This window comes from Antennarius striatus, chromosome 1 (genome assembly GCF_040054535.1).
Source record: "Antennarius striatus isolate MH-2024 chromosome 1, ASM4005453v1, whole genome shotgun sequence".
NCBI lineage: Eukaryota > Metazoa > Chordata > Actinopteri > Lophiiformes > Antennariidae > Antennarius > Antennarius striatus.
Window position 1 is genome coordinate 18,851,408 of NC_090776.1, and position 21,198 is coordinate 18,872,605.

At 43.8% G+C, this 21,198-nt stretch overlaps 2 protein-coding genes across 5 annotated transcripts; both read left to right on the plus strand.

The window, feature by feature from the left end:
• Positions 1–56: 56 nt before the first annotated feature.
• sinhcafl (SIN3-HDAC complex associated factor, like) lies at positions 57–5,614 on the plus strand. 2 transcript variants are annotated; one of them, XM_068314893.1, is made up of 6 exons: positions 57–221; positions 1,532–1,691; positions 1,792–1,891; positions 1,978–2,092; positions 3,338–3,491; positions 3,583–5,614. In XM_068314893.1, the coding sequence occupies exons 2-6, from the start codon at positions 1,564–1,566 to the stop codon at positions 3,920–3,922; spliced, it is 837 nt and encodes a 278-aa protein (XP_068170994.1). In that variant the 5' UTR covers positions 57–221; positions 1,532–1,563; the 3' UTR covers positions 3,923–5,614. The 2 variants fall into 2 exon arrangements, with proteins under 2 accessions (XP_068170994.1, XP_068171003.1); XM_068314902.1 differs by having other exon boundaries at positions 3,341–3,491.
• A 1,065-nt stretch (positions 5,615–6,679) lies between these two features.
• Positions 6,680–20,981, plus strand: scube2 (signal peptide, CUB domain, EGF-like 2). 3 transcript variants are annotated; one of them, XM_068314862.1, is made up of 23 exons: positions 6,680–6,860; positions 7,204–7,320; positions 7,610–7,735; positions 8,072–8,206; positions 8,406–8,531; positions 8,616–8,732; positions 9,388–9,477; positions 10,287–10,403; positions 10,518–10,640; positions 10,903–11,019; positions 11,109–11,231; positions 11,433–11,552; positions 12,695–12,784; positions 12,887–13,009; positions 13,277–13,444; positions 13,704–13,913; positions 16,865–17,035; positions 17,867–18,034; positions 18,411–18,572; positions 18,946–19,143; positions 19,225–19,377; positions 19,493–19,572; positions 19,803–20,981. In XM_068314862.1, exons 1-23 carry the CDS (start codon positions 6,773–6,775, stop codon positions 19,947–19,949), a joined length of 3,069 nt encoding a protein of 1,022 aa, XP_068170963.1. In that variant the 5' UTR covers positions 6,680–6,772; the 3' UTR covers positions 19,950–20,981. The 3 variants fall into 3 exon arrangements, with proteins under 3 accessions (XP_068170963.1, XP_068170972.1, XP_068170981.1); XM_068314871.1 differs by having other exon boundaries at positions 13,707–13,913; XM_068314880.1 differs by lacking the exons at positions 11,433–11,552; positions 12,695–12,784; positions 12,887–13,009; positions 13,277–13,444.
• Positions 20,982–21,198: the final 217 nt, after the last annotated feature.

Genomic DNA, 21,198 nt, shown 5'->3' on the forward strand with positions numbered 1-21,198 from the left:
CCATCATTCATTTCTTCCGACGAGTACGACAGAAGAGCAGCGATTGGTTGACTGGCGATTCAAACTCGAGGGCAACATTCCTTATATGGTCATTGAACGCTGAAGCCTTTCATTCCGGATTTTTATGCTAATCACATTCAAATGAACAGCTGTATGCGTTCATAGTATGAGCATGCGCAGTGCGTGTTAAGAATACGGCGACGATTCAAAGTTTTTGTTCGGTAAGTGCTTTATTTTTCCCTTCAGCTAATGTCGCACTAGCTTACTATTACCGGTTTATCATGTTGTGAGTTGGCTGAAGTTAATGCCGAGTCCTTTCCAGCAGCAGCGGGCTGCACTACAAACACTAACCGTTCCACAATGGATCAACGTGGAAACGGACGAGAGCGTGGCTCGGTAATGGCAGCGCTCGGCTAGCTGGATGCTAACGGCTAACAACAATGAGCCATGTTTGGCGCTCTGGCGGCAAAAGTTCGGATTTAAAGGGAAGGATCCGCTCAGGGGAACTTTTTCTGTTGCTCAACTCGCACAATTTACACAAAAATCCACGCTTTAATTATGTTTCACAATCGCGACTGGTGCACATAAGTCACCGAACACGAGTAGCTTTTTGTTTCTCACTCCTGGAGCTGCAGCCGCGTTCCGTTTCGCTTTTTGTCCGGACTAATCCACGTCCCACCGGGTTTCACTGCAGCGGTTCTTCCCGGTTGTCTTTCCGCCGACTTTTCCTCCTCATGTCTGCAGTTTGTTCTTGACTGGTTGTTTTAGAAAAGTAAGCGTGTCGTCCGTTGACGCTGGTGGAGCCTCCGGTGTGACGACCGGGAGTCCCGTGATTCCATAACGGAGTGTTGGAAAGTTTGAATCCACGCATCAAACGTCACCTCACCGGCCCATGTTTTACTATTGTTATTATTAATAGTAATATTATTATTGCTATTGTTATTATTATTAGTATTAATATTATTATCAATATTTAACTTACATTGACATCAATCGGTTATATCTGATAACGTAAAGTCAGTGCTGCTTGGTTTAAAATTAAGGAAAAAAGTAAAAGACGTGATTGTAGAAGAGATGACTGTCGAGAACGGATGATTGTATTTTTTCTTAATTTTTTTTTAAATTTTGATAATTGAAAAAAAGTTAGATGTTTCCTTGTTCAGAAAACCCACAGTATTATTGAAAATGCTCTTTATGTGAATCCCTTGGATTTTGTGTCATCGTGATTATTTTGTAATTTGACTTTTATGAATAAACGTGATGTTAAAAATCAAAAATCAAATCAGTTTTTAGCTATACTGAAGTTTAATTCCAATATCTTGCTGTTGATTTAGTTTGAATTATACACTATGACGTCATTTGTGAAATGGAGTTGAAATAAATGTTGAAGTAATTCCTCTCATATTTATTTCATCTCTTTCTGTACTGAAGGGACCGCCCACCTCTCAGTGGGCTGCAGACGGCTGACAGGTTCGGATCAGACATCAGGACATTCATTTCATTTCACCACATTTCTGTTTACGGTTTTCAGATTTCTGCCACCGCCAAATAAAAAAGAAAGAAATGTTCGGCTTCCACAAGTCAAAGATCTACCGGAGTAACGACGGCTGCTGCATCTGCAAAACCAAGTCCTCCAGCTCTCGTTTCACCGACAGCAGCAGATATGAGGAGACATTCAGGCTCTGTTTTGGGTAAAGAACAGATTTTATTCTGTCAGAGGTGTCTGTGAACGTAAGTGCTGGTGTGTTTGTGAACTCATGCATCTCCACGCTCCATTCGTTTATTATTCAGGCTGTCTGAAGATCGTGTTGGAGACATCTGCAACGCTTGCGTGCTTCTGGTGAAGAGGTGGAAGAAGCTGCCCAACGGGTCCAAGAAGAACTGGAACCATGTGAGTGATGCTGGATCAGAGCAGAGAGAGACAAGTTTTATCTGTTATTTTTTTTACTTACTCATGGATTGGATGTTTTTTCCCAGGTGGTTGATGCCAGAGCTGGACCGGGCTTCAAGATGACCAAACCCAAGAAGATCAAGAACGGTGACGGGAAGAAGAAAAGCAAGCTGAAGAAGCTACACAAGTTAAACAGACAAAGTAAGTTATTTAAAGTAGTGACTTGCACGTGTTTGTGTGCATTTTTGTCTATTAGCACATAAAAAATTCAAACGTTGTCTGGAAGGAAGTATTTTTTGTTGTCCACGTTGCATGTGCAGTAAAAGGTAGCTGATAGTGTTGCACAGATTCGTGTGAGCTGTCAGTCAGGCTTTTAGCGTGATGTAATTGGTCTAAATTAACTGTATGTACACCTGGAGAGAAAGGACAGTTGAGCATAATATGTGGCTATTCTTGTTATTGCACATATTTTGCCTTTTGTTGGCAAGGACTGAAAACAAGCAATTTAGTGCATGTTTGTGCGTGCAGGCTCGGGCACGCACGTGTTTGCAGCTGCTTAATAATTCAACTGTAATATTAAGATATGGGTTGTTTCATTATTTGCTCACATTTTGTAACTCAAGCAATAAAAAAATCATCAGATTGATAGTAAAGTTAATGGATGATGTTCTGATTCAAATCCAGGTTGTTGTTTTACTCTTTTCCATTCTAACTTATATTAACCCTTAGGGACCAATTCAAATGGCTACACACATTACCTAATCGGGTCACAAAAGGGCCGTCTCATAAAAGTGTAAAAAAAATGTAATACAGAAAAAAAAATTTTTTTTCAATGCATCATCTTTTCCATCACTTCAGACCTATCAATAGATGTAAAGTTTATTATATATTTTTTATCATATACATGTTTATATGGAATTTGCCATTAGAACCCTGTTTTTCTTCCAATGGGAAAGAATGTGGATGCAGTGTCTTACTGCAGACAATGAAGATCAGGTTACATTATGACATGTCAGCATTATTGCATACAGTAATATATATCATATATATGATGCTTATACAGTAGTTGTATATGGAAAAATATGTGGTTATAATGGGAGTCAATTGGACCATTTTTGACCATTTTATGAATCGTGTGTACAGTGAAAATCTGCTATTCTAAACACTTCCACTAATAGGCATTAATGAATTTAGAAAATAATGATGAAAGAAAATTACTGGCAAAATTTCATTTATTTAGCCTTTTAACTGACTGATTTATTGGGAGCTAAACGCATAAAAGCATCAAAAATGTCACTTTTGGGCTCAAACAGTTCCCAAGAATTGATATTTTCCTCAAAACAAAGTATTTTTGTCGCTACCAAAAAGAAATGAAAAGGAAATCTTCAAATGTAACTTTTCCGGTCAATTTGATGGTAAATTTTTGGTTTTTTATCATCTTCCAAGCAGACTCAGATGCCCACAGCACGACCTCCAGTGTGTCTCCTGCACAGTCGCCCAGCTACAGCAACCAATCAGACGACGGCTCGGACATCGAGACCAAACAAAGGCGTCCGACTCCCTCCGTCTTCTCTTTCCTGGATCGTTCCTACTGGAAAAGGTAAAGAATTTTAATCGTTTTAATGTCTTTTTTAACTTTTGCTAATTAATTTACAGAGTAATATCTCATTAGACTTTAATTTTCCCTTTAGGCAAAAAGTGTGTTGTGGGATTGTCTACAAGGGGCAGTTCGGAGAGGTCATTATTGACCCTCGACTCTTCAAGCCCTGCTGCAGTTCCAAAAAGCAGAAGACGCTGGTGTCGACGCAGGTGGCCACACACCTGCCAGACACGCTTCAGCCACACCTCCCAGACACGCTTCAGCCACGCCTCCCTGACATGCTTCCACCATGCCTCCCAGACACGCTTCAGCCACGCCTCCCAGACACACTTCCACCACAGCTCCCACCACAACTCCCACCACAACTCCCACCACAACTCCCACCACAGCTCCCACCACAGCTCCCAGAAGGCATGAAAGAAGACTGGTGATGTCTTCTACCAACTCCCCTGCAGGGTTTACTAGGGCATCTGATTTGTCTCCAGTGGCAGACCTCCCCGTCCCCGTCCCCACTCCTTAAATGAGTCTGTTAATTAGATGATACTTTTTCTACTTAAAATTCTTTTTTTCTTTTTCTTTTTTGGTTTTTTTAATTTTTGTATATGAAATTTTTAAATAGAAAAAAACAAGCATAAAACACGATGGGCATTAGTGTTATTTATAGGATGAGGAAGAAAACGTCGAAGCTCAGTTAGACTTAATTTTTTTTGGAACAAGTGATTGTAAATATTTCATCACCTTTTCTTACGTATCGAGACTCTTCTATTTTTTAATTTTCAGAATTTTGTCAAATTGTAAGTGTGCATATGAACTTTTTTAATTGCAGCTCTTGCGCTTGTGGCGTCACTCCAGCGTGTGTAAGTGCACGAGGGGTGTGTGTTGGATCACTTATGCACAAAAGACTGTGAGTCACACCAGTGACATTTTAGTAAAAGTCGTCTTTGTGGGTTTAAGCCCTTACATTTTCACATCTGAAGCATGACACAAGTTCGACACACACACACACACACACACACACACACACACTGTCCATCCTTCCGTGTTTTTTGAAGTGATGAAAGTAATGACCTCCATTTTGTACATCCAATGAAATGCCGATGCATGTTGTAAATCCACTGCTTTTAAATGGATCTTGTAAATACACATTTCTTTTGGGACATCGAACTTTTTTTAAATTGCAGAACGACAAACCACCACTATTTCTGTAAAGAGCCGAAATGATTTCGGCACATTTTCAAATCCATTTGTCACACACACGCGTCTCTACAGGTGTGCAAACCTGTTGCTTAAAGCTCCGTCTGCGTAGAATACAGGGAAAGACAGACGCTTACTCGCAGCATCGGAGTTACAATATTAATTATCCGCTGGCGTTTGTTCGTTTTATTTAATGCTCACTCTGCATTTTTTTAAAAGTTCTGTTAGCAAACACATTAGATTGTAATTGCTGTGAATTATCTGAAGCAACTGTCAAAGTTCAAACTATGCAGACGTTTTGAATGTGAGAAGCGCTCTGGGGTCTTCATGGCCGTCACTAATTCTAGCATAAAAATGATGGAACCCATTTCAACCAAACTGGATCGTTTCAGCAATAATTTCATACGTTCTTAATGACGTTTCGTCATCTCACGATATTTCACGTGCGGGTCAGGGTGCGTAATGTATCTGTCATTAATCCTGCAGTGACAAGTTTTTTTCTTGTTCCATTATTGTGACTGCTATCAAATTTCATGAATTGAAAGGCGATGCTCTGTATAGATGTTTTTTAATCTTATTTTTTTATATGTACTATACACTTTTCTGCGGCAGGGTAGTTAAATGCTGAACATGGTCTGATTCTTATTGACAGGAAAAAATGCTGCTCCAGTTTTAAAGCAAGGCGAATAAGCTTATTTCTACCTTTTTTAGGGAGTTGCCATATTGTTTTGTGAGGTACATTTTGGGATTTGAAATGTGCCTTAATGAATTACCTGAGCTTTTCATGATGATGATCGTATAATTTATATTTATTTATTGCTTTTTAACTGCATTTTGATAACTGGGTTAGAGACTTTCAAAAACTGTTGATTTTGTGCACTTCCCTTGAACATGCAATGTAGATATTTTTTTAGTTCTTTTTGTATACTGTACCACAAACTAGATCTGTACTGTAATAAAATGAAACTAAATAAGTGTGTGTGGTGTTTCTGTCTACCAGTAGGTGGCGCATAAGAGCCTTGTGAATGTTATAATAGATGAAGTTTATGCATTCAATTTATAAGAATTATCTTGTTAGTCTTATTTATCTTTTTATTGCTATCAGAGTTAAAACATGATAGGATCTTATAAAGTCACATTACGTATTTTACTGGTAGAAACTTTATTTACATGCATGTCAATGTGGTCTGAAATGAGGCTTCACAGTTTGCGCTACTACGGCTATGCATTTAAAAAAAAAAAAATTATTTATTGATATGACAGGATAACACGAATTTGAAATGAAAATTAAATCACAACTTTAAATTCTAAGAAATTACGACGATGTTTTAGCTAAAGTGTTTTTATTCAGAATTGTCCATTTACTGAATTTAATCCACTGGTAACAACTTCTGTAATATAGATTCTCATTTTTAAATTTTTTAATAACTTTTAACGTCCGATTCTTTTTCAGAACTGTCGTCCATCAAGACCGATAAACATCCGTTGCTTAGCAACCTCGTTGTTTGGACGCACTCTTCCTGAAGTAGCTTGTCGGTGATAAACTAGCTAAATTCGCTACCTTACAGTGACTAAAAACATATAATAATGACGTATGAAGTCTTTTATTTCCTTTTTTATTGCGGGTGAGTTTAAAACGGACTCCGAAAACGACGTTAAAATTTTAAACGAAACAAATAAAGCCATTTTTACTCAAACTACTTCCGGTACGGCCAACTTTCAAAGTAAAAGCCTCTCTATCGAACTGACGTCTGGTTGTTCTTACGCACGACTTCCGGTTTTGCTGTGCCTGTGTCTCAATGACAATTGTGTTTTTTCCTCTTACTCTCACGTGTGCGCGCACGCACGCTCCCATTCTAGCTCTGTTGAACACTCACACACACGCGCGCACGCACACACACACACGCACGCACACACACACACACACACACACACACACACACACACACACACACACACACACACAGTCCTTTCTCTTTTCAAAAGCCCCTTGTGAGGCAGATTGACAGGCTAGAATGAAAATGAGGCGGACGCTCGGTCACGACTTCAGTGCCTCCGAGTCCTTTTGAGGAGTGGATCCTATCACTATGGGAGTTATTTGGGCTACAAGGGACTTGTGTTTGTTTTTGCTCTTGTTAAATAGTCGCCAAAGCGCAGCGCTTCCAGAGATTCGAGGTGGGACTTTAGTGTGTGTGTGAGTCCATGTGTGTGTTGTATTTTCCACCGGTGGAGGTTAACTTTACACACGCTTTAAAGAGTGCGGCTCTTAAAAAAAGATTTAAGTGTTTTTAGTTTGTGGGGATTTACACTCCTAATAGATTTGTGCAACAACAACAACAACAAAAAAAGAGTTAAACCTATTTAACTCGTTCTTTCTAATTAGTTTCCTTTAATTGATCAGTGATATTTGAGCGTTTGTCATTTTTCAGTTTTAATCAGTTCAAACAAAACATGACAAACACAACATTACATGTTTGTTAGATGGATTTATTTGACTGGTTTGAGTGTGTTTTACCAGATCCCTGCTCAGAGGGCAGTGATGGCTGTCACATCGATGCTATTTGTCAGACCACGCAGGTTTCATACAAGTGCACGTGTAAAGTTGGCTTTAAAGGAGATGGAAAACACTGTGAAGGTATTGTGTTTCCCTTTATATTATTGTTTATGTCAGTTTAAGAACCGCAGAGAATGAATTTATGTAGATATTTTAATGCAGAGTGGAATTATTTGGACTTCCTAACATCTCTTGGGATTTTTTAAAATTCATTTTTATATCAGTTAATTTTTCTTCTTGTCTTTCTGCAACATTTTCTTAACCATCTATTCCATTCAGGTTGTTGTTCCTACATTAAAGATAGATTATTCCTCATTTTCTCCTTGTGATCAGTGGATGAGAATAAAATAATGTTCTGCTCGTTCCTCAGATATCGATGAGTGTGACCTGGACCACAATGGAGGCTGTGTGCACGAGTGCAACAACATACCAGGAAACTATCGCTGCACTTGTTACGACGGCTTTCATCTGGCGCACGATGGTCACAACTGTCTAGGTAAGAGTGAGTCGAGGAGGTTTTGTGAGAAGCAGAAGTGTACGTTTGGCTCCAGCGGTGAGTCCACGTTTGTGTGGGCTACATGTGAAGTTTCTCACACGTACTCACATGTCTGTTCTTCAGCTCCTCTTGGCTCAAATGAGACGTTCTGGTTTTGTCCAGTCAGAAAAGATTTCTCCCTTTTGTGGAATTTTATTTGGAAAAGTTCATATTTTCATGTGTGTTTTTTTTTTTTAAAAACACACAATTTCGTCCCAGATTGAAACATGATTTCATATATCATGAGTTTTATAAACTTTGTTCCTAAAAGCAAATAAAACCCCCTCCCTCCTGCAGACGTGGATGAATGCAGGTTCAACAACGGTGGATGCCAGCACACATGTGTGAACACCGTGGGCAGCTACGAGTGTCGCTGCAAACACGGCTTCTTCCTGAGCGACAACCAGCACACTTGTATCCACCGCTCCGTGGGTGAGTGTCCCATGATGCACTGCTGCGGTCGTCTCCTCTACCGGAGCCAACATTCAAACCCCGTTGGCCTGTTTTCGTCCAAACACACGGCGGTGGATGTTTTCGTGAGAACGATCGTGTCCTTTTGGAGGCTAACCGTGTGAGTCCTCGTGTGAAACCAGTGCTTTATTGTGTCTCCTCTCGTCCTGTCCCATCCCAGAGGGCCTCAGCTGTATGAATAAGGATCACGGCTGCGCCCACATCTGTAAGGAGACGCCCCGAGGCGGTGTGGCGTGCGAGTGTCGCCCCGGGTTCGAGCTGGCGAGGAACCAGAGAGGATGCACACGTATGTTCCCTAACGCGTTTCACGCTTTCAGAGCGACGCACAAGTCGAACCGCTCACGCACTTGACCTCTTTGACCCTTTGCAGTAACTTGTAACCACGGCAACGGAGGCTGCCAGCACACCTGCGAGGACACGGAGAGCGGCCCCATCTGCAGATGTCACGTCAGGTACACCCTGCAGCCCGACAGGAGGGCGTGTGCGGGTAAGAAGGCAGTTTGTGGACTCATCAAACAAAGTGTGACCCGTGTGATGAAGAGTCGTGATGCATCTTCATCATCATCAAAGTCAAAGTCAAAATCATCAGTCAAAACATTATCATCATCATCATCCTCATCATCGTTTGTTTTTGCGTTTATTCTTTAGTGCAATCTGTCTGTGTTCTGGTCATTTTGTTTAACTGGAATCACTTCGCTTCTAATCTGTCATCATGATTCCATCGCGGTTTTAATCTGCCCCCCCCCCCCCCCCGAGGAGCCCACATTCAGAGCGTTTTGTTCCAATCTGGACCAATGAAAACACAGCGAGTGGAAACATCTCCGCCAACGCCGCTGTGTGCCAACGTGCATTCTTCCCGACAATGTGTATGGAGGATAAGGATCGGTGTGTGTGTGTGTGTACGTGTGTGTGTACGTGTGTGTGTGTGTGTGTGTGTGTGTGTGTGTGTGTGTGTGAGGTCCAGGCGTATCTTGATGCTCTTTATCGATCAGGGGTGTTTTCTGACACTCACTAAATCCATGCTGGAGGCTCCAGTGTAAACAGGAAAGAAGCGTCGTATGATGTCTTCTGTTTTCACTGTGTGTGTGTGTGTGTGTGTGTGTGTGTGTGTGTGTGTGTGTGTGTCTGTGTGTGTGTTTCAGAGCGAGACGAAGCGACTGCTGACTCGTCGGAACACAACACCACGTCCTTCACTGAGGTGGACAAACGGGTCAAACGGAGACTTCTGATGGGTGATTATTAAACTTTTTCTACGTCCAGAAGCATCATGATGTGTTTCGGGGGGGGGGGGGTTGAGCTTCCAGGAACCCTTCAGGTGGGGGGGTTCTACTCATGTCCAGAAGGACGATGCATTCCTCAGACTTTATAGCAAACTGTGAAATGACCACGAACTCTCCTTCATGCCCCAAGACCCCACCCTGAAAAATCTGTGTTTGTGACAGTGTGGTACATTTCACATTGTCCTCACATCTGTGTGTGTGTGTGGGGGGGGGGTAGGGTGTGAATCTTTCCTTCTATAGTTAGTATTCATCAGCTGAGTGATTCTGGGTCACTGACAGAAAACTGTCCGACATTGTATCTTTGACTGTTACATGTCATTTTCTGTTATATTCTATTCTATTCTATTCTATTCTATTCTATTCTATTCTATTCTATTCTATTCTATTCTATTCTATTCTATTCTATGCTAGTCTATTCTGTTTTATTTATATTATTTTATTTTTTCTTATCTTTTTATATTTTTTAATATTATTTTATTTTATCTTATATATTTTTATAATTTGTTAATATCATTTATATTTTATTTTATTGTATTTTATTTTTAAATATGTTTTATGATTATTATATATTATTTTATAATTATTAATATCATTTCATATTTTTATTTTATTTAGATATTTTTATATGATTTTGTTTTATCTGATTTTACACTGTTAAACCGTCTACTCTTCTATTGTCCAATGGTGTTTGTTCAGGTCTCTGGTCTGACGGATGAATAGCAGTGTTTTTCTCTCTCACTCTGGTTGTGTGCCCCCCTCAGAGACCTGTGCGGTGAACAATGGGGGGTGTGACTGTACCTGTAAGGACACATCCACAGGTGTTCGCTGCAGCTGCCCCGTCGGCTTCACGCTGCAGCCGGACGGAAAAACCTGCAAAGGTCAGACGAACAGACGCCTCCTCCTCAGAGGCAGCGGCGCCGCGTCCCGCTGCCACTGCTTGCCCCCTCAACGCGTCACCGCTGCCTCCTCAAAGCGTCACCTGTGTCTCACAGATATCGACGAGTGCGAGCTGCACAACGGCGGCTGTGAACACTCCTGCAGGAACACCATCGGCAGCTTCGAGTGTAACTGCAGGAAGGGCTTCAAGCTGCTGACGGATGAGCGTTCCTGTCAAGGTAGAAACGAGGGAACATCTCCGGGGGGGGGGGGGGGGGGGATCTGGACGTTAAAGGACGACATGCCACCTTAAATACGTAGATCAGAGGAGGGGGGTTCTTTCTTTTCTTTAATTTCCTGCTTTATATCCAGCTTTTGATGCAGCTCCAATTACACACCTGACCCCCTCCACATGCGTGTGTGTGTGCGGGGGGAACCCCCTCCTGATGACGCCCCCACTGACTGCCCTGCTATTATGTCATCTGCCTGATGTGATTACAGATATAGATGAGTGTTATTTTGAGCGGACATGTGATCACACATGTGTGAACTTCCCTGGTGGTTTTCAGTGTCTGTGCACCAAAGGCTACACCCTGTACGGACTGGCCCACTGTGGAGGTGAGCTGCCCCCCACCCCTCCATCCCCCAAGGCCACGCCGGGGGAACATGCAGCCTGTAATTATAACACCGTCCCCGTTTCCCCACAGACGTAAATGAATGCAGCGTGAACAATGGTGGCTGTGAGCATGGCTGTGAGAACACTGAGGGGGGGTTTGAATGCTTTTGCCACCCGGGGTATAAGCTGCACTGGAACAGGAAGGACTGCATCGGTAAGAGGGCGTCTTTGACATGTCGGGTTGAACCGCGGGACAAAAACAGGAGATACTTTGATTCTGTTCTGTTTTCTAATCTCAAATCTTCTGTCTGGTTTTGAGCCGGCGCTGCTGTCAGGGTGTCGTCCTCACCTGCCGTTTCCTCCTCCAGCTGATTGTTCTCTTTCACCTTGGAGCTTTGTTGTGATTTCTCTCCAGAGGCTGTGGGTTCCCCCCCGACCACCGCCCCCTCTAAACCTACTCTGAACTGTAGTAAACAGGAGGGGGGCGACCGCTGCTTCCTGACGTGTCAGTCCCAAGTTCACATCAGCAGCAGCGGTGAGTCGGTTCAATCCTCCGTGTGGCGTGTTTAACGGTCAACACATCCTCATGTGGGTGGGTGGACGGTCAGAAGGGTCGGGTTCGAGTCACCCCTGACCTGAAAAAGTGTTCAACAAAGCCAAAGTGCAGTATCCATAAAAAAATCCATAAAACGTCCAGAGCCGTTTAAATCCACTGGACTCTCATCCAAGAGGCTTCTTCAGTTCCTGCGGTGGCCGGTCCCGCCCATCCATAAATGAATAGAAACCTGATGCATGATGTGAAAACGCCTCAGAGGAACAAAAACATGCTGCTGTATTAACCCTCAGGGACCTATTAAATGTCTACACACATTACCTAATCGGGTCACAAAAGGGCCGTCTCATAAAAGTGAAATTTCAATGCATCAAATCTTTTACATTACTTCAGACCTATCCATAGATATAAAGGGGATTATATCTATTTTTTTATTATTATATATTTTGATATGGAATTTGCTATTAGAACCCTGTTTTTCTTAAAATGGGAAAAACACAAAATATGGAATATTTCCAAGTTAGTGCACGGTTTAATACAACAATATTACAACTATTGGCAATAAAGATCATATTTCATTATAACATGTCAGCATTATTGTACACACACACACACACACACACACACACACACACACACACACACACACACACACACACATATATATATGCTTATAGTATATGAAAAATATGTGGTTATAATGGGAGTCAATTGGACCATTTTTGACTCTAGCAGGTATTGTGTGTAGACAGTGAAAATCTGATATTCTATACACTTCCAATGACAGGCATTAAGGAATTTAGAAAATAAGGATGAAAGAAAATTACTGGCAAAATTTCATATATTAAACCTTTTAACTGACTGGGAGAGAAACACATAAAAACACATAAAACCATCAAAAATGTCACTTTTGGGCCCAAACAGTGCTCAAGAGTTAAAAGGCAGATGCTTTCAGCTGTAGATACTGCCTTTAGCCTTTGTAGGGCCGTTTGTGGTTCGCCGATGTGATGCGGTGCAGCTAATAGTAACCAGTTAGCTTGGTTAGCATCGGTCTGTTCGTGTTGCTACAGTACTGGGGCATTTGTGGCCTTACCTTTTCTCATCGTGGGTCTTGTGTGTTTCAGGGACGGAGGATTCCTACACGGTGACCTGTGGAACGCCTCTGCCCTGCCTGGCTGACGCTCAAAAGAACAGCAGCAGCTTGTCCTGCTCAGGCGAGTTGGGATTACATCTATGTTTCTGCTCCGCCGCAGAAAACGGTTCTAATGCTGGAGTGTCTCCTTTCTGGAAACGATAAGCTCTTCTCCTCCTGGCAGGGCCGGAGGTATCCAGCGTCCTTCGCATCAAGTCCACAGCGACCTTCAAGTCCGCCACCGCCAAATGCAACCTGAAGCGAAGTCCAGGGCGACTCAAGGAGGGTTTGACCACACCTCACTCAGGTACAGAGGTGTCCACACACCCATGAGAAAATAAAGGGTTAAAAACCCAGCAGAACATTCTGGGTTTACCCCGGGACTGGCACCATCCACCAAACACACCCTTTAGGAGGTAAAGCAGGCCTGAAGTAGGCTTCAAAGTCCACCAGAAACCAAAAGGACAGTTCCAGGACATGTTTTTTGAAGGAAGTTCACCGGTTTCTCCTCTGTCTGCGTCTAACGGCTGTGGGGGGTCGTGGGGGTGGGGGTGATTGTCTCCCGTGTCCACAGATAGCAGGTTCTTCTTCACTGAGAACGTCCAGTTCAGCTACGTGAGCCTCCGCTGCACCGCGTCTGGACAGCGAACACGCAGTCGCCACGGCAGGAAGGCCGGTGAGGAGGACGGCTCGTCCATCACCGCCGAGTTTGAGCAGGACGTGAACCTAGAGGAGGTAACAGGTTGGTCTCTCCGCACCTCCTCCTCTTCCTCCTCCTCCTCCTTGTTTGCTTCTCGTTCTCCTTCCTGGCTTCATCTCTCCAACCGAACTGATAAAGTATCTCCTGTTTTGACGTGACGATGGTGGTCGGTTGTGTTTCCTTGGATCCTCGTTTTGGTGACCTTTCTCCTGGTGCTTCATGCATGACGATGCGTTTGAGTAGGTGTAGGAAATGACAGTTTTTCTGTGGAAACGGTTGTGGTATCCGGTGCCTCTCTCAGCAGAGAGCTGTGACCTGACCTGCGTCCGCCGGCGATCCGAGAAGAGGCTCCGGAAGACCATCAGGACTCTGAGGAAGTCCATAAACCGGGAGCAGTTCCACCTCCGCTTTGCCGGGTCCGAGTATGAGCTCAGCAAGAGTCTGGGGCAACAGCCAGCGGAGCTGCCAGGACACTGCGGGGCGGGGCAGGTGCTGGTGGGCAAGAAGTGTGGTGAGTTGGGTTTTTCTTCTTAATCGTCAGGTATCATGACATGTCGGATCTCTCCACCGCTCTGGACACACCTTGAGGAGGCAAATGGATTGCGTCAAGGAGATCTATTTAGACACGCCGGTTTGATGATCAGATCTGGAGCAGGTGCCACCCAGATGAGTGTCGTATTTGGGTTGTAGACGTTCCGTAATGAGTTGGTTGGAGAGGAGCAGCAAGACTGTCCGACCTTCCAGCATCTCTCTGTAACCCGAGTGCCGATGGCGGGGCTCCTGCGAGCCGTCACCTCTTCAGAAGGATTTGATACACAACTTGCGATGGGGAGAACGTTCATTAAATCCGACCGCACACTTTCAGTGTTCCCCGCCCCGAGCCGGCCAATGTTTTCTCTGGCTTTCGGGACCAGTCACCCCTAATGTTGGGCCTCACTCGCTGCTCGCTGAACGCCGTCTTCATATCCCAGAGAGGAAACTGGTGCCTTTCTTCTGTTGGGATGTCTAAATATTTGTTCAAATGGTATGCATTGTGTTGGACGTATGCTGAATCCGATGGCGTAAACTCCCACGACCCTTAAAGGGTGCAGAAAAGGACGAATGAAGGTGTTTGAAGCTTTGCTTCCATCCCTCAGCGACGCAGTTATGCTCTTTCAGGTCAACATGAAGCCGTCTATTGGCCATGGCAGGGGTGTAGACATGTAATTTGGGGAGTGTAGGGTGAGCTGGGGTGGGGGGAGTAGCTGAAAGGCATTCTTCTTAACCTCCAGCTCTTTAAAGGAGCCATATTTTTTGCACCCCCCCTCCCCCAGTCGCTTTGGCTGAGCTCGGAGTTCAGTTCAGTCCTTTTCAGTTTGCCCACTCCCCTGAATGCCTCGTCAAGGCCTTGTTCTCACTGACACTGTGCACCATTTCCATCGTTTTCCCCCCTAGTGCACGAATAATTCTGATCCAGCGACATCAGATTTTAATCCCGATGAAATATCCCATCATTCCGATCTATTCCCGGAAGTGAATTACCTTTCCGCTCGTTATTTGTGTGATTGTTTTACCACGGAAGACGTTTTAGGAAGTGCTGTTGATTCAAGCTGGCAGTTTGAGTGCTGCGTTGCCCCCCCCCCCCCACCCGCCCCAGCTGGGGCCACTTTGCATGACCCCCAGCTACTAAACTGCTAAAGAGAATTGACTTCAGCCACACCATGGGAATCAATTAGCATCAGTTGTTTGGGCCTGGGCTTGACGGGCGCGAGCAACGATTGGCCAAGCAGAATGGGGGGGTTCAGAAACCTGACCCCTTTTATTGGGTTCAGCTCCTTACCACTGTGATACCGTAGTGTTTTCCTATGTCATCAAATAGGCAAAGACTGGGGGCTTGAATAGAGGTGAAAGGTCCTTTAACCCTCTTTGGGGGCTCCATAGGAGTGTTGTTTGCATCTGAAAGGCTTCAAGGTTTTTTCTCTCTTTCACTTTCACTCTCTCTCCTCTCAGCGCTTCCCTATGTCAAATAAAAGCTGTTAGAGGACAATACGCTGATGGCTCCTCACCGGGCTTTCACAACAAACAATGGGCTTCAAAATAAACTGCTCTTGAGAAAATTACATTTTCTCCGCTTTTAAGAAAAAGGGAAAAATCCAACAGTCGGAGCTATTTCTGTACGTACGCGTAACTCAAAGTCCATCGCATTTTAAAGCCTCAGGTTTAATTGATTTATTGGCCTTCCATCACAACTTCAAGCGCAGTTCTGAGGACCATCAGACAGATGCGGTAATTCTCAAATTAATTACAGACATCACTCTGGGAGGGAGGAACCGGAGCAAAACGCTGTCTCGTCCCTTTAATCAAGCCTTTGCACTTTTGTGGGATAAAAGAGATCAAATCCCTTTGATTCTTTCTGTGTTTGCGTTTTAAAGAGCTGGGGGGGGGCTCATGGTGTGATTTAAGTTCCTCCCTGATGTATGAAACATCAGGATGCATCAGACGTACGACATAAAGGTCTTGAGCGCTGATTCAGAGTTCCCTCAGGCGGTTTTGAACGTGAAGTCTTGATGTGTTTTTTAAAGTCAAGGAACGATTCTTCCATTTTCAGCAATGAGACGTCGAAGGAGAACGCTGTGCTAACCCGTGCTAACCTTCATTAGCGCTGCTTGACTCGCGCGAACCCTCGCGTCGTTTATTGGAGTGATAAACTGCTGTGACTTGGCTAACGCTCTTCCATCGGTTCACCCTATTCAAGAACCTCATCGGCCCCCCGTCTGGTTGCACCATAGGGGCAGCTCCAGAGCTGTTGAAATCAATTCACTGGACTTTAACAAAATATCTTGAAGACGTTTCGCTTATCATCCAAGAGGCTTCTTCAGTTCCTCTTGTCTCGCTCCGCAAGAACTGAAGAAGCCTCTTGGATGAGAGAAGAAACATCTTCAAGAAACTCTCTTAAAGTCCAGCGGATTGATTTAAACATCTCTGGAGAACCATGACCTGGATAACTGAGAACCTACACAGACATTTGGAGTCTGGGTTCCTTGTCATGCCACGGAACCTCCGTATTTGTTGTGTAAATCCACAATGTGGTCGCGTCTGTTCAGTAACGCACCGCTGCAGGGCATCCTGTTCATGTGTCGGTTCATGTCTGGTCCTACATTGTCTCTCGCCCCTCGGTTTGGAGATAAGTGCTCTCTGACTCTGATCTGTCTGCTGGATGGATGTAAACAACGTGTCAGGACGAGTCCGTCTGTTTTGGGCGTCCCAATTGAGGTGTTTGTGTTTAGTTTCGTCAAGAAAATTATTGATTTCACCAGCGTGGATCATTAAATGAGTCTCGTCTTAATTGCACATCAAACGCTCCAACCAGATGTGTTTTCAACAATGTTTGAAGCTCCTTGGAGATTCATGCCGAGGTCTTGAAGTTCAAACACGCGTTTGTCTCTTCCCGGGTGAACCTGGCGTGTCCCCCCCGTCCGTCAGTGAGCTGCGGCGCTGGGACATTCTACGACGGCGACCAGGGGAGGTGTGCGTTGTGTCCGGCCGGAACGTACCAAAGTGAAGAGGGGCAGATGTCCTGCGAGGTTTGCCCTGGACCGGAAGGAAGAGATGTGTCTAAGGTGGTCGGGGCACGGAACACGTCGGAGTGTGGAGGTAAGACGCCAAAAGGTCAGAGCAGATTGACCTCTAGGAAACACTCAGGTTTTAGTAGATCCATGATCCAGATCAGGAAAAAGAACCACGGAAGGAGCATCGGAGGGAATTTGTCTGTCAAAAGGCTCATTAGAGGCCGTTTCCATGACAACGGCTCGTAAAATGGTCAGATTTCTAATTGTTTAAACCTAGAATTTCTCTTTTTTCTTAAATGCAAAAGAAAAACATTTATCGTTCTCATGGAAACGTGCAGACTTTAAAGGGGTAATTCATTAAAATGTGTCAATTATGGAGTTTAAGCTGTTAAACAATTTATGCTAGGCTAAGCTAACCAGCTTCTTGGTACTGACAGACATGTTACTCTTCTTTACTTCACACGGTTTATTGCATTGCATTTACAATTTTTGCTTTTTTTAAGCAGTTCTTTTATTTATTTAAAACAAAAGAAAAATAGAATTTAAAACCCAGAACAAATAAACTAAAAAAAATTGCAGCGAGGGGACAGAATCTTGTGAAGCTTTATGAATACGAGCCACACAGGAAGCATCGCTGCCTTGATAGAGATCTCCTCCGGCAGATGCTCTGCTCCGATGGTGAAGATGCGTTTTAATTCAATAGAAGCTGAAGGAGCCACCATGTTTTGGTCCCTCTGCGTTCTTATCTGAGTCACTTTGTGGCTGGATCCCAGATCCATCTCCTGCATCAGACTAAACAACCCCCCCAGCAGCCCGTCTGCATGAGTCACCAGAGATAACACATCAGCATTTGGGTTTCGTAGCAGACGTGTGTTTGTGACGGGTTGCTCTCTGCTTTGACCTCATGTTTGTTCAGGTCAGTGTCCCCCGGGTCAGTTCTCCCACGACGGCTTCGCCCCCTGCCTGCCCTGCCCGCTGGGGACATACCAACCCGAAGTGGGACGCACCTCGTGCTTCCCCTGCGGGGGGAACCTGGTGACCAAACGCGGCAGCGCCGTCTCCTTCCAGGAGTGTGAAACCAAAGGTTAGAAAGTTGTCCGAGTCGTCGTTGCTGCTGCGGGGGCCTCCAGGTTGGATCAGTTCAATTTCACATGTTTCAACACAAATGAACTAATCAGTGGATTTTTTTGGCGCCAAGAAAGTTTATGTAAACCTCTCAGACGCAGACGAAATGAAACATCTGTGCTTGTTTTCTAAAAAGTTTTACTTTTTTTTAAACACTATTAATACAGCTGCTGGGTGATGCCCTCTGCAGGTCAAGTGATGACATTACATGTTAGTCCCCACCTCTAACCCTGACTGAACACCATCACTCTAACTGGTTTTGGGTTTTAACTTGTGGATATTTTTTTAAGTCATTGTTTTAAAACCTTTAAACAATCAAACCTTGGCTGTTGCAGTCCAGTGTTCTCCAGGGCATTACTACAACACCTCCACCCACCGCTGCATCCGATGCCCCACCGCCACCTACCAGGGGGAGTTTGGGCAGAACTACTGTGTCGCCTGTCCTGGAAATACGACCACAGACTTCGATGGTTCTACGAATATCATGCAATGCAAAAGTGAGTCAGTCTGCGCAAAGAGTACGTCTGTACGTCAAAGATAGAAAAATAGAGTAGAACCTCCAGGTACGAGTTACTGGAGATACGAGACGTTGCTCTGCACATGTTTATGTTCAACTACGAGTCGTGTTTCAAGACACCAACACGTGGTGGATGTATCCATCCACCATGTGTTGGTGGATGGATACAACATCAGTGAGACCGGATCTTGTTCTTTACCACTTGTTGGTGGATTGATGGGTACAGCTGTTTGACTTTTCAGATCTGTGACAGAACGGATTAATCTCGTATCTTGAGGTTCTACTCTGTATAAATTCTGGTCCAGATAATTCTGCACTGTGATTGGGTTAAACCCTTCTATGTGTCACTGTAGACCGGCAGTGCGGAGGAGAGCTGGGAGATTTCACCGGTTACATCGAGTCCCCAAACTACCCGGGAAACTACCCGGCCAACGTGGAGTGCACCTGGACCATCAACCCTCCGCCCAAACGCAGGATTCTCATCGTGGTCCCAGAAATCTACCTGCCCATCGAAGACGAGTGCGGGGACTATTTAGTGATGAGAAAAAGCTGTGAGTTTCACCTCTGGGTCCTCCCCTCAGTCATCTCAGATCGCAGCGTTTCATTCCGTTCATTCCATTCTCACTTCACAGCTCTCTCCAACTCGGTGACGACCTACGAGACTTGTCAGACTTATGAGCGTCCCATCGCCTTCACCTCCCGCTCCAAAAGGCTCTGGATACAGTTCAGGTCCAACGAGGGCAACAGCGGGAAAGGCTTCCAGGTCCCGTATGTGACGTATGACGGTGAGAAGACAGACGTTCCCACGTCAGGATTTAAACTACGAATGATTCCTCATCATGTTAATCAGATTTGAAACAATTGGTTGCGTGAGCGAGATTTTTAAATGCTATTTTTCAGAGGACTACCAGGAACTGATAGAAGACATCGTAAGAGATGGGAGACTATACGCTTCAGAGAATCACCAGGAAATTCTCAAGGTGTGTAAAAACACTTATAATAGCAGCATATTTTTTAGTTTAAAATTCATAAATTACTGCATGTATTTTCTAATTGTTTCTTTTATCCATTTTCAGTCATATAACCTGTTTATTCTGTAGGTGTTCTCTGATTTTTGCGCCCTCTTGTGGACACTTGTGGAATCACATGTTGCTCTGTTTGTTGTTCATATGTTCTTGCTTTCCATTAATACAAAACATTTTCCCAGCAGGACAAGAAACTAATGAGGGCCTTGTTTGACGTGCTGGCTCACCCGCAGAACTTCTTCAACTACACAGCTCAAGAATCAAGAGAAATGTTCCCCAAATCTTTCATCCGCTTCCTGCGTTCCAAAGTCCTGAGGTTCCTCCGCCCATAAGGATGAGGCGGTTGTTGTGTAGTTTATGGACATGTCATGAAAAATCTAGATTAGATACTGACTCCGGTATCTGTTTCATTGCCTGACCCCCTTAAGAAAATTCTGTGTTTGTCTGTTGTCACATGGAGCGATGCTAAAACGAACTGCACACTTGATCCTGCAGAGAAAGAGGACGAGAAAGAGAGGAGTTTAATCTGAAGCTTTAAGAGATGATCTAACGGACTGTGGACACATGTGGGTGTCCTCAGGCTGGGATCTGGACTTCTTCAATTGGTTTGAATATTTTTTTAAGATGTTTTAATTAGCAACAGAAGACTTAAAACCAGTTTCAAACTTCTGTTAGTTTTTAAAGTCACCGTGTGAGTCTGTGTATTTGAATAACACCACACATGCCAGTCTTATCAGACATCTGCTAATAGCATAATAAGAAGATCTACCCTGGAGGCCAGTGTACATAGAGCGTTTATCTAGTTTTAACATAGACTACTTGCATAAGTAGAGGTTTATTGAGAGAGTTACTGTTAAATGTCAGAAACAAATATAGCACAGATGTTTTCTTGGGAACATTAGCACTACTAAAGTTGCAGCGGCGCCACAAAAGCATTTATTCTCCTGAATGTTTTGTATATGATGTAAAAAGTAGTCGATGAAATGCATCGTAGCAGCTGTGTACATGTGGGACAATACAGCATCGCTGTAATGGATGTGTGAACGAGTACTACTGTCCTAAAAAAGACTTTTAATTCTCAAAAAGAAAACTCACAGCGGCTTTGATGCTTAAAGAGAACTGCTTCAGCGTAGTTAGGCCAGTATGCATCAGTACATGTGTATGAACCAGCAACCAAAGACAACTGTTCAGTCTGAAGACAGTCAGAGAAATGTCAGAGATGTGATGAGAGATTGAATATTAAAGGTAAAAAAAACCCAAACTGAAACATTCTGTAAATTAGACTTGAGTTATTCAGTCTTAGGAAACCGATGTATGTATATTTTTATGGTTTTGTACATCTAATATGCTGTAAATAAAGACAATACACTTAGATTGCGTTTAATTTCCTTTTCAAATTATTTTTGGCTAAAAGGAACAAACAAGACATAATTACGTGTTGTTAAACTTGCCACTGGGATAACCTGATTTGGTTTGTGCGTCATCGCTTAATATGAATAAAGCGGGGTTTTTTTTGTCGAGCCGGGAGTTGCATTCGCGGTGATCTACTGGCACTCACGTTGGAGATGACAAAGGCGGTGT